The 12,862-nt window shown below is 42.6% G+C and overlaps 1 protein-coding gene across 1 annotated transcript; it reads right to left on the bottom strand.

Annotated features, from left to right (window-relative positions):
- Window positions 1–296: 296 nt before the first annotated feature.
- Window positions 297–11,582, bottom strand: LOC132260082 (agrin). Its single transcript, XM_059758003.1, has 8 exons — window positions 11,312–11,582; window positions 3,301–3,589; window positions 2,907–3,023; window positions 2,700–2,790; window positions 2,248–2,561; window positions 957–1,154; window positions 508–898; window positions 297–446 (listed from the first exon to the last, which is right to left on the bottom strand). Exons 1-8 carry the CDS (start codon window positions 11,364–11,366, stop codon window positions 297–299), a joined length of 1,605 nt encoding a protein of 534 aa, XP_059613986.1. The 5' UTR covers window positions 11,367–11,582.
- Window positions 11,583–12,862: the final 1,280 nt, after the last annotated feature.

Genomic DNA, 12,862 nt, shown 5'->3' with positions numbered 1-12,862 from the left:
ATAAGAAACCGTAATTTCATAAAATATCACTTTCAGGATCGATTTTTTCAGCTGTTTTCATGTAGAAAATCGTCAATAAATACAACGATACTTTGGGGCATCCTCTTAAAACACTGTTTATTTAAATAGTTAATAATTAAATAAATAACTTAGCACTAGTGTACATTGATCGTATAAAGGTGGTAGATTACACAAAATCTCCCAAGGCGTGGCGCTTAGCGAAGAGACACAAATTGCTTCCAAAAAAACATTATTTGTACAACAAAGGCGAGGGGTCGGATTCAAGGGAAGCGCCGCTAGTAGAGATAATTGTGGGACGGCTGCTCGGGTCTGCCGCACGCGCCATAGTGCTTCATCTGGACATTGCGGGAGCGGCAGTTTTCGATGCTGAGGAAGCACTCGTTGGAGTATGTCTTGTCGTCAGTGCCGCATACGGGCTCGTATTCCTGCAATTCCCAAGGAACGTGTGAATAAAAGGGGAAATCCTTGAGTTTCTGAGTGATTTACCTGAGGACACATGCGTGAGCATCCCTTGAATGTGAATGCGGCCAGGCATCGCTTCATGGGCACCACGAAGATGTGCTTTCCGCAATTCTCCTTCCGCATGTGACACTCTGACTTGTACAGATGATTGTCGGAGCCACAGACAAAGCTTCCCTCCATCTCTTCGCAATTGGCGTCACAGTGAGCTGTGGTGGCGCAGTGCTTCTGTGACACGGAGACCACTCGCATTCCGCAGGTCCTTTGCACCATTTCACACATGTTGCGGTAAGCATTGCCATCTGATCCGCACACGGGATTGTCAGCTTCCTCGTCAGGCGAACATTCGGCACTGCAATCGTATCGGGCGGGCTTCAGTTTGGTGCAGGGACCAATGTGAGCGAGCTGAACTCCGCGCCTAGGGAGAGAAGATGGATCAGTTTCAACAGTCTCAGGACTTTTGACTGTAATCTTACAAGCAAGTGGCGTGAGCCAGTTCACACTCATTGGAGTAGGTTTTGGCGTCCGTTCCGCAGATGAGATCATTCTGGGCAGATGAGAAGAGCCCGCCGAATTTGTCCTGGAAGTCATCGCACTGGGGAATGTGTTTGCAGCGATTCATACGCGTCTGGCACCGTGTCATAGAGACAATCTGGACGGGCTTCCGCTGGGTGCTTCACGCCGAACATGAGAAGAGATTGTTAGAGTCTCAATTTTCCACACACAAGATCACCCGCGAAGGTGATCTCACGTGGCTTCAAGAGAGCACCTTTCGCACTCTTTTTTTCTTCAGAGAAATAAAATCATGCAGTGAAATTGATAATTAAAATACTGCCTGTAAGATTTTTCTCTACATTCAACATCAATTGGTCACAGAAATTGTTGACCTCTAAGCGGTTGATTGAAAATGATGTGTATTTTTTACCTGATGCGCGTCGACTGAGGATTTTTGGGGCCAGCCAAAAAATTCTGGTAGGATTCTGACGTGGTGAGTCTTCTAAAGTGGGTGAAAATTGCACGGGTTCGCACACGAGAAGAGACAGAGACATTTTTTTTCACACATTGTCTTTTGATCCAAAACATGTTCTGGCCTTTGCCACAGTGGTTATGCCAATTAGAAAACAACGAAGATGAACAATCTTGAGTGAGGTTTAGAAGCGACAGTGCGGATTAGCTTCTCAACACAGGCGATAGGAAGCGTCGAGAGAGTGACAAAACTCTCATGATGAATATCAATTAATTTTCTACTCAACATCGATCGCGAGTGATCAATGATGATACGTTTTTTTGAATGATTAGAGAAGCCATATCTAATGTTTTATTTGCTTTGGTAGTAAAAATAACTCTTGCAAAGTAGAACGAAAGTGATGAAGAATGGCATGAAAGCCCAGAAGAGACAGAAGGTATGCCTAATGTTTGAGGAAGCGTTAGGTTAATTTCGCGAAGCCGAAGAAAGGCCACTTTCCTGTTAAAGGAATGGCCCAGAAACGCAATTCATATCATTGGATTTCCAGAGAGAATCATCACAGTGTCACAGAAGATCATGCTATTTGCCAACTAATAAAATGATTCGATACAGATTCTCAGCAGAAAGCCAAAGATAGGATTTGCAATTCGCCAAGTTAAGAGCGAGACGAAAGATGAGAGCGCATCTCGAGTGAGCGGAGGCGGTTTTTTTTGTCATAAGTGAGATTGACTGCATTTTATGTGTTAGATTGAGAGTCTGGAAGCGCCTAATTGTCCGACGAATGACCCGCAAACACTCACCCGCAGTTGAGCATGTTCAGCTCACATCCGGATGAGTAGATGTTGCCGTCACTACCGCAAACCATCTCCTCCTCTGACGTGGCTGTCGGGCACTCGGTGGGGCAGTCCTCGATGTGATTCCCAGATCCGGCTCGCTCTTGAGACATGCAGAAGGACATGGGCACCTCAAAGACGTGGCGGCCGCAGTTGGCGGAGCGCATCTTGCAAGCGCTGGGATAGATCCGGCCATCGGAGCCGCAAGTGGGTCTGGCCACTCGCCAGCACGACTCACGACAGTTGCGTGTGCTCTGACAGTGCTTTCGGTTGGTACGCACCTGCAAAGAGTAAAAAGAAGCCAGAAGAACAAAATATTTCCGATAAAATTGCGCTTTTGACAATCTTCTCTGCATTTTATAAGTCCAATACACTTCAATAATAAAGCCTAATGGTTAAATCGCTTGGCGTCCACTCACCACTCCTTGTCCACATGTTTGCAGCTTCATCTGGCACGTTGAGTTGTACACGTTTCCATTGGAGGCACAGACTGGTCCATCTTGAGGAGCACTAAAAAGGTGTGACAATTGAGGGATTAGTGTCCTGAGGAGTGCGAGAGCCGGAAGTGCGATCGATCGCAAGTATTTGCGTGTTGATCGCTGTCTGGGGCGATGGTAATTTATTACCTGTTACAGTCCACGGGACACGATTCTCTGATTGCGCTGATGTTGGCGCAGGGCCCCACGTGGGCCATTGACACGGCGGCCGTCCCCACGCGGCACGCCTGGACGCGAAGCATGCACCTGTAAACCGAGAGTGGTAATTAGCGAAAATTTCCATCATCAAAATATCCAATTTGATTTAAGTTGTAATTCCAATTGGCATTTGATTGAAAATAACACAGTTTGACATCTTCTTTGAGTCGGCAATTTAGTGAAGCAATAAACTTAGCCTAATGGGTGTTAACATTTAAGCTAAACCTCGCCAAATCTTGCGCTTCTATTCAACCAATGACCGTCCTCATGAATAATTCACAATACTCAATTTCTATTTTCACTCTTTATCAGTCGTACACCTCACCTATTCAGGTATGTCCTTCCGTCGGTTCCGCACACGGGATCCTTCTCAGATGGACATCGGTTGCCACACTTGGAGCCTGTGGCTCGCTCGCATCCGTTCTCGTCCTCAGTGACGGTGTTGGGACCTGTCTTGGAGCACGTTTTCTTCTTCATCTCACAGAGATTGGAGTAGATGTAGCCATCGGAGCCGCAAACGGGCTCCAGAGACGCTCCCAGCGGGGGACACAATCTTGGGCAATTTGTCGAAATGGCTCTAGATTGGCGCTCCGTGGAATTCGCCTTGACAGTGTCTGCAGAGGAGAGAAACATGGAGTGTGTGTAGAATTTGAATTGCAAAAGAGAGATTTTGTGCATATGCATTTCAAATGCTCCTTTGACTTTCAAATCATCCCATGAGACCTCCATAACTCATACACTAATTAATGCCATCGCATTGTGAGAAGAATAAACAGTGAAATTGGTGAAATTGTCAATAGACTTTCTGTATCAAGAGCGCGCTTTGGATGGTGATGAAAAAGATTTGAACTCGAAGAATGGAAATCCCGCGAGAACTCTTTTGTCCAAAATTTCTTTCTCAACTTTGCCTAATAACTCAGCAAATATTGTCTCAATGGTATTTAAGTGGAACGAAGAGTCCACTTCTGCGGGAAATGTGATGTGTTTGTGTGCAAAAAAGCGCAAGAAAGGAGTCCAAAATTGATCAATTTCATCCTCATTTGTTGACCCACATCGCATTGAGTGTCTTTTGAAATTGCCTCCAGAACATGTCGAATTTCTGTAAGAAATCCACTCTCATTTCCGGCACTTTGATATCGTCCACAAAAGACTCTTTGTCAGCACGTGAAGCGATGCTTTTTCTCTGGAAGATTCAGCGGCATAGAATATACAATTATATTGTTGGGGTGAAACGAAAAGTAATACCCAAATCGCGGAAGTGTGTCAATTTGTGCGATGATCAGGAGTTGTAATTGATTTGGGGCGAATAAATAAACAGCACGAGGTCAGGTTGGATGAAACGCGACTGTTGGTGTGGAGAGAGTGATGCCAAAGAAGGCCAGAAAGCAACATAAAGGGCTCTTCAGCTGCATGTTTTTCTCACACCACAAATCAATATTTGCATTTGTAAATAACAAAGGCCCAAAAGAAGCGCGCGCACACACAGTATAACTTTCTCCCATTTATCTTTTATCACATTGGCGGCTTTCAGAACTATCGCTGTGATGGAACAGAGTGAAATTGCATAGATGGGACAAATTGTTTGATTATTCAATGGAATCGTGCAATTTAGAGATCATCGCAGTAAATCACGTTCCTCATTTCCCAACCGTGAAATCCATATGCTCATAAATACACTGAAAGAAAACATTTCAGAGGCAGTGACATAATTTATTTTTGAATTATTGCGTGGATTTGTGTGTAAATCAGCACCTGGTGCGGCTCGAATTCCCAAATATGAATTGCTAAAGACAGTCGATTTTTTTCTGGTCTATTTTGGTCGATGAACCATCTTAAGATTCGCCGGCATAATTTATTCCCCATTGAGTGATCAGGAATTTTTCTATACACACAAATACAGCAAAGCCCCTCGGCGGAATACCGAAAAGTCGTCACAGTGAATTAATCGTCAATTGAAATGAGGTGAAGAAGTGAATGGATCTCTGTCTGCATCATCCGCGAGTGGCATCGTTTGAGAAGATGATATGCCCAAGAATTTGCAGTGTACAAAGAAATCCTTTCAGCTCCAATTCCCAAGATATGCTCACTGTCCGCATTTGACTAATTCACTTTGCTGGCCTGAGACACACTCGACAAGCCGATGCAAATCTCGCCAAGTTCAACGTCCACATGTCTCGTTCTCCAATTGTTGGCCGCCTCCTCTCATCCATCACAGTCTCGGATCACCAATCAATCAATTAATTGATTCAATATTTTAATTTACACAATCGCACAGGGAAAATGGGCGGCCTGCACCATCGCCGTCTTTCACCATCGAGATCAACAAAGAAGTTCATGGAGGTCGGGAAATTCCACTGGAATTTCACAATCTCAATTATACACTACTTCATATGGTGAAAGATCCAATTCACGATGATCTCTCGTCTGTGCTTAATTTTCGGGAGACGAGAGATCAATCATGTGGGTGGATCATCAACACATGATCGCACTGGGTAATTGCTAGACAAGCGAGGAAAAGAGCTCATGAAGTCTTCTTCAGGGAGCGCCTGAAAAATTCTATACTATGGGAAAAATATACGTACGAAAGGTGATATTTTTGCAATATTCATTTCAAACATTTATTTAAATTGTTTTCAAATCCTCTTTTTTCAGTTCAAAAAACGTTGACAAGAACAATGAATTCTCCAAAAACATAATAATGTTCTATATTTCTTTTAAGCATGTTTGGTAGAATTCACACTGTGCTATGGAGGAAGAATATATCGCAAAAATTACTCATGAATAAGCAAATACCGCACATTGGTGACCAAAAACTGTCCCACACTTAAAATGTACATGAATTTTGAGCCGCAAGACGTCGAAAATGATGAAGGAACAAAGCCACCAACCGCGAGAACTTCTCAAGAACTCCTAATTAAGTCGGAGACTGAATGGATGAAATGTAAAATATAACTGTGAGATATACAAGAGGCCATTGAGATGGAGTATTGACTCTCTTGCCAATTTACTTTCATCTCGTTGGGATGGACAAAGACACCGGGCTGATTAGCCTCATTTGTGAGTGACTTTTTGGGCGGCATTGAGTGGTCATTATTAATAATTTGAATTTCCATTTCATCCGATGGAAATCCGATGGTCGCTGAACCAGATACATTGATGAGGCTTTCAAAACATGTGACGAAAGAGGCTGGAAGAGACACATTTTCCGCTCGCAAGGAGAAATGACGGGCCGCTGTAGAATTTTACCTCGAAAAAGTGATAAGATGACAAACTGTCTTCAATCTGCCCATGGCAGATGGCGGGAAAAGTTAAATGAGGAGCAAAGAAAGTGTGTTAGAAGAATATTCATACAGTGATAAACTGGTTTCTCAACTGCACATCATCAATATACATTTTGTATTTGACCAATCTTCAATTGCTGGACAGCATCCAATCCTCAAACATTAGACATGGGCAGTTTCACAATGAAATTTGTAGGTACAAAAATCCGCGTGCGCGCGCGCACATCCACATGGGAAAATAAAATAGAAAGTAAACGATGTAGATGTGGAGATTTATCGTCTCAATTGAGAATTCTCAATTGCGACTTCATGAGACGCGTTCAGCAGATGCAAATTATGCAGTCAATTCACACAAACACGTTTCACCAGCCATACTCTACTTTCTTTCCTCCAACTGTCCATCCCTAATCTCGATGGTCAGGCCAGCATCACAACAATCGATCACGGTATTTGCAATGCAAATCACTTTCCTGGGAAACAAAATGCCCCTTTGTCATATCGCAGCGAATGCAATTCACTCTTGTCTTGATGGGCACGTGCGATTTGACCAGCACTCGGATTCGCAAATCCGAGTGCAATTGAGTGCAAGTCTTTGGGTCAGTGTGTTATATGGATAAGCTAAGCGTGTATTGCGGGATCAATCAATAGATTCACATAAAAGCTCATTTACATTCGCATAAAAGCCCCACAAATGCTCGTGTCTCACTTGATTTATATGTAATCAGCTAACGTGTGAACATTATGATCATCAAATTAGGATCATTAAAAAAATTTAAGATCAGAAGCATCGACTTTCTTAGGCAAAAGGTGAAATTCATCCATAAAATTTATTCATGATTTTTTGCCAGGGGTAAAAAGTGAAAATTGACAGTCGATAATCAGCCAAATCAAAACTATTCTATTTTTAGCTGTTTAGTGAAATTTGGAGATAAATCAATCAGTTTCACTAATTAAAATAGAAGTGCTCTTTCGGATAAGATTTTCGCTAATGGGCTTCTTAAGATTATAGAGACTTTCACTGCCATTTCGATTGAAAACCGTATTATCACATAAAACTGCTACAAATATTCGCCAATCTTGAAATGTGGTCATCTTATCGAGTGACACATCACTTTCGATTGTCCATTAAGTGTTAGAGGAATTTCTTTCTCCATTTCTTTTTGCATTCAAAAAAGATTCCATCTAAGACACAATCCCAGAATTCCCCAGTCAATCAGCATACCAAACCCACTCTTTTGACAGCCTCTCCCATCTATTATCCGCGCTTTGTTGGTGTTAATACTTCAAAATTGGATGTCACACTGGCAAAAGAATAAGAAGGAGTGAATTTCTCATGATTTTACATCAAGAGATAAATTTTGCAAGATATTTCATTATATGTTTATTGACAGTTTTAATACACCAAAGATGTGCTTCCACTCGAGATGTTGGCTCATAAAGACACCAATAAAGTTCAACGTGCAGAGAGACAGGATATCCAATGCGATATGGGTGACCCACTTTGCATAAGAAGCTTTTCGGTACAGCACTCATCAATCTGGATTATAGCGAAGATGGACCTTTGGCACCCACCAAACTGTGAGAGTGATTTTCGCATCATAGTGAAAGAAAGTGTGTTGACTTGTGAAGGTCGGTTTTTCATATAAGCATCCACTTATCTCTCGATCTGAATAAATAATTGCCTTCTTCATGGAGTTCCGTACGCGAGTTCTGATTTTTTCCGTCCATCTCTCCACTCTTTTCTCCCCTCATTTATCACTTTGCTATCTCGAATTAATGTACAAAGCCACTGTTTCATTTCGGAAGTCTCAACACTTTTTTGGCCTTTTCGGTCGTGTATTTAATAATGTGTCGAAAATCTATGCAGAATTTAAGACTCTCACGCGCGATAAGGCAATATTGTGAGCGCCTCTCATGCAAATTTCATTGGCATTAAATTTATCAGGAAACATACCAATCAGAAATCATGTTCCGCGATGCGAATAGATGTGAATTGAAGGTGATTTTGAGGTTTGATCTTCCAAGAAACCCCTCCCAAAGTGCCTGGGGGATTTTCTCAAAACCCGTCTCTCACCCATCAAGAGCTTTTCTTGTGGTCGTACAGCTTCTCAGCCTTGGCCTGCGATGCAAATTGAAATCTCACTTTATTGTCTCAATCTTGCGAATGGCGATTTATCAAAGGAGAGAGACAGTGCGCAACAGGTGTACTGATGGAGAAAGAAGGCTGAAATGTGTCTCTAGTGAGTAGTCAATTTTGAGCTTTTATAGTCAACTGATTGATCACTGGTAGCTAAATTGTGACAGCGAGAGTTTTTTCCTTATCTCAACACTGCAATTGGTCATCATTTGGACTCGCTTGAGCGGCCGCGGCGGAGCGAACAAGTCAATTAGAAATTGAGCCGTGGCAGCACAATTCTTCTCACAACATTTCTCGATTGCTCTTTTTTTCTGGTCTTCTGCACACAAACAAGGGAATAGTTCAATCACACAAATTAGGGGTGAAATACCCGTGAAAATGACTGAATGTAGCTTCCAAAATATCTCTTCTCAGATTCCCCTGAGTGCATCTGAAGCTCTATCTGGAAGGGCAAGAGAAGTCAGTTGAAGAATTCTGTACGGTTTAATTAGTTGATGTTCAATGGCCATATCGCTGCCAACTTCTTGCTTATTCCACGGTACACACCTTATCTTCTGATCAAAGATCAACACAATTTGCACCAGAGCAGTGCCACGAATTGAGCCTAAACGCGCGGATTAGACTCTCCTGCTAGTATCTCTGCGTGGGAGGATGCGGAACAGTGATCGCGCGAAATGACTAATAAAACACTGAAGGAGTGAGACTCGGACAGTTGATGGGTGTTATCTTGATCTCCTGTCTCTGCCCTCAATGGAATTCCGCGCGCACTCCCAATGTGTGCGGAAAAAGTGCAGTGCGCACGCAAAATTTGCCATTCGCCACGATTGAACAAAAGGCAGAAATTTCCTGTTATAATGACTGACAAGAACAAGAATCAGGCACAAGATTCATCCAGCATGAACTATTTTGCCATACAACTCGTCTCGGCGGTTCAAGACCTCTTTCCCGCGTCGAAATTAACCCAATTTTCTTGTCGCTTGGGACAATGCGAGGTGCAATTTACTCGTGAGCACAGTTAACGTTTGAAATTGAGCGCCAAAGGTCGCAATTATGCCCGAAAATTCCTCCCGTTATCTCCGACTTACAACAATTGCAGGTATAGGAAGCAATAAGGAAGTACTCTTTCAGTGGAATGGTTAATAAGAGGACTCTTGGCAATTCTCGATCATTTCCACCCACTGGCGCGCAGTGATCATAAAAGTGACGGCAAGACCCTACAGCAGACACCTTTTCGCTGCCGCCAGAGAAATTCGCCGAGGGGCATGCAGCTTCCAGTGGGAAGGAAGATTTATCTACTAATCTACCACATTAATCTCCGAGTCGTTTTACGAGTGAAAACCGACATTGACCCATTTGATGTGCTGGACTCTCACTCATCGAGCATTATCATCACATGATCGTATACAGATTCATTGTATTGCTGAAAATGCAACGCACTTCTTTGTCTGCCTGGGTCAATGGTCTCTCTGGGAGAGCAAATTATTTAAATGAGAAGAACAAATTCCACGTAAATTCGCATGCAAAGAAGTGCGCGCGATCTCGAAAAGGTGATTATGAAGATTGTCCGCCAATTAACGCTTATGGCATTCTCTGAACCTCAGGCTTCGTATTGAATTACCAGAAGTTATTTTGAGTTAAATAAATTGCTTAAGTGTGAGAGTCATGAATATACCAGAGAGTCAAAGAGGTGGATTTGTTTCGCGAATCTTTGCATATTCATTTCAGAATAATCCATCTTGTCAATGATATTCAAGTGTGTCAATTTTCAAAATTCACGTTATGACCAAACCGCGTATCATGAAATAAAACATTTCTCAATATTTTAAAGTAATTTTGTAAACAACACCCCGCAAGAGAATGAATGAACAAACTGTAAGATTCATGTCTTAATTCTGGAAATGGCCATAAAATTAAGACTTGCGCCTCAATTCCATAAAATGAGGCACCGAGGCCAAGAGATTATCCACTAAAACAAAACCCGCAAGGGGCTTTGATTGAAGCAAATCGAGACAGAGATTTCTCTTTCATTTTCATCTAATTGCAGGCCTTTGAATTGAAAACAGCACTATTTGCAGTGGTTAATTAAGTAGAACAAACTGCAATTATTCTCCCCATTGCAAGAGTGGCAAATGGAGAAAATCTCACTTAAGATTACACCCATTTCGCGCTCTTCTCATCACTTAACAAACTTGCCAACTCGCAAGGGGAGGACCCCCAGAAGGTACATTTTCAGGTGTAATTCCACCTGACGAACGTAACGGATGTGTTATCACCAATTCACCTCATTATATCAATCAATGCGCTGGCTCGAGAATCTTCTTGCACTGTAACACACCATGCTGTGAATTTGCCAATGTAATGATGGTTGGACCGCAAAAAAGGCATCTGCATGCCAAAAAACAAACAGATGGTCGAGTAATACGAAAATTTGCAACTGACTTTGGCCCCGGAGAACAAATTTTCTCACCTTTTTCTCCTCTCAATGCCCTCCCATTGTGGTGAGAGTAATTTCGATATTACTGACTAATGATGCTCCACTTTCTTTACCAGGCCGCATGAATTTTCAGTATAATTTGCAGGGCATCACGGCGATTCTCTTCCCTGTCGTTTGCATGATAGCCCCAATTTGATTATTAGTTGGAAATATCATTGGCACTTTTATTCATTTCACGCGAATAAGATGTGGATATTGGACAGAAAAGAGGTTGGATTGATCTCTTTGGATGGTGTGTGGTGGAAAAAACGGTTTTATTCGCAAGTTCATTGACTGAGTGGCGCTTTTTCGCCCAAAAAAGTTCCCAAAGAGACCATTGGCCAAGGCTACGTGTGATATTTAGCAATGGTATTAGCATAATTTGCAGACAAAATCTCCCTATGGATGGGCAGAGAAACACAAAAAGATCATGATATCGACATACCATCCGCCACAACGCTCAGTGCGAAGAACACAGTGATGAGAATAAATTTCCACATTTCGCTAATTAACTTTTCTGTCTCTATGCACAAGATTTTACTCCTCAAGCACAAAATATACTCTCGTGAAGATACACTTCTTCTTGTCCTCGAACAACACTCAGTGAATCGTGTGCGCGCGTCCTCCGGAAAGACACTATGCGGCAAAACACTTTGAATGACACAAAATCACAGCTCACAAATAGTCGAAGGAGTCTCCGGTAAATTTCCCTAGAGAGGTCTGGTACCAATGGTGATCCCCACAGACGATCCGCGATGGTGCTGAGCCCAAGAAGAACGAACCAAGAATGAGTTTCATTGCCAAGGCTTTGTGAATTTATAGAGAGAAATTGTATAGTTGGCTCTCTGTCTTGAATTGGCATTCCACACAAACTGTGTCACACTCTCAGCTCACTCTCGATGCTCTTTTCATCTTCGTGCAAGAGTGGGACTTCTTCCAACCAGCCAAGGAGCACCACAAGGCAGCGCGAGTGGCCAGGGGAAGGGATCTTGAGGTGGTCTATTGAAGGATTTCATTGGGCTCATCTCACGCCAGAGAGTCGCTGGAGAGACCAATATTTGGGGAGTTCTTTCACTCACAAAGAGGAATAACTCTCGCACATCCGAAAGAGCGCCGATGCATCAATGTTGAGCTACTACCACGAAGAAAGATCACAACACAGTTGGCAGCATTAATGTAGAGCCGAGAGGTGTTTTTCGAGAGTCGATCAATACAATTTCTCGGGTGTACCGAAAATCGTTCTGCACGCTGTATTTCTCTCTCTTCGACATTGAGAGCTTTTCTTCAGATACGCCTTCCTCTTCAATGGAGAGTGTTCAAAATGAAAATCAACCCGGTGTGCATAGAAACTGAAAGAGACTCGGCAGCGGGACGGAAAGAAGACTGATATGCATTTCTATTGTGCCGCAGAGACGCAGTGTGGAATTCATCATGAGATTGGGCGTGAGATGCAATTGGGATGAATTCCAGTTCTGCTGCAATATAGGTAATTAATCTCGTATAATTTATTATAATTTTATAGGTCAAAAAACCACAAATATCTTTTCACTTTAATGAGGAGATGACTCCCAATGACTCTCCATCCATGGCCTCAGTCTAAGACAAACAACTTGGCCATCGAAAGTGTTTCACTATCTCCAATTCTATGCCCACACTCAATTGCACCTCCTTCACCTTCCACTCATCATCGTCAATTGCAATTTCCTCTTTCTGTGTCTTCTTTTTTACTCTTCTCCCACAATTGCACGGAAATTGAGACCGCGAATCGAGCAAACAGAATGAAGATCAAACAATTCCACAACCCATTTCTGCGGTCAGAAAAACACACAGCAATAAGAATCATACACAAGTCTCGTGACACTGTTTCTCGACAGAATAAAAAACTCCCAATTCCTGTTACGTAAATACAGGTGAGACAGGCCTCTGTCTCACGGAACAATTGGAGGGAAAATTGCAGCAATTAACAGCGACGAAAAGAATCTCGTGCAGACTTTTT

This window comes from Phlebotomus argentipes, unplaced genomic scaffold (genome assembly GCF_947086385.1).
Source record: "Phlebotomus argentipes unplaced genomic scaffold, Phlebotomus argentipes genome assembly scaffold_18, whole genome shotgun sequence".
NCBI lineage: Eukaryota > Metazoa > Arthropoda > Insecta > Diptera > Psychodidae > Phlebotomus > Phlebotomus argentipes.
Note: the sequence above shows the minus strand (reverse complement) of the source record. Positions and strands in the feature narration are given on the sequence as shown.

What these genes read in the sequence shown, in the direction of transcription:
- LOC132260082 (XM_059758003.1), bottom strand. Translation starts at nt 11,366, where the DNA reads ATGTGGAAATTTATTCTCATCACTGTGTTCTTCGCACTGAGCGTTGTG. An exon ending in CTGGCTCACGCCACTTGCTT is followed by an intron (nt 899 to 956) that starts GTAAGATTACAG and finishes TTCTCTCCCTAG; the next exon opens with GCGCGGAGTTCAGCTCGCTC. An exon ending in GCTCACGCATGTGTCCTCAG is followed by an intron (nt 447 to 507) that starts GTAAATCACTCA and finishes TGGGAATTGCAG; the next exon opens with GAATACGAGCCCGTATGCGG.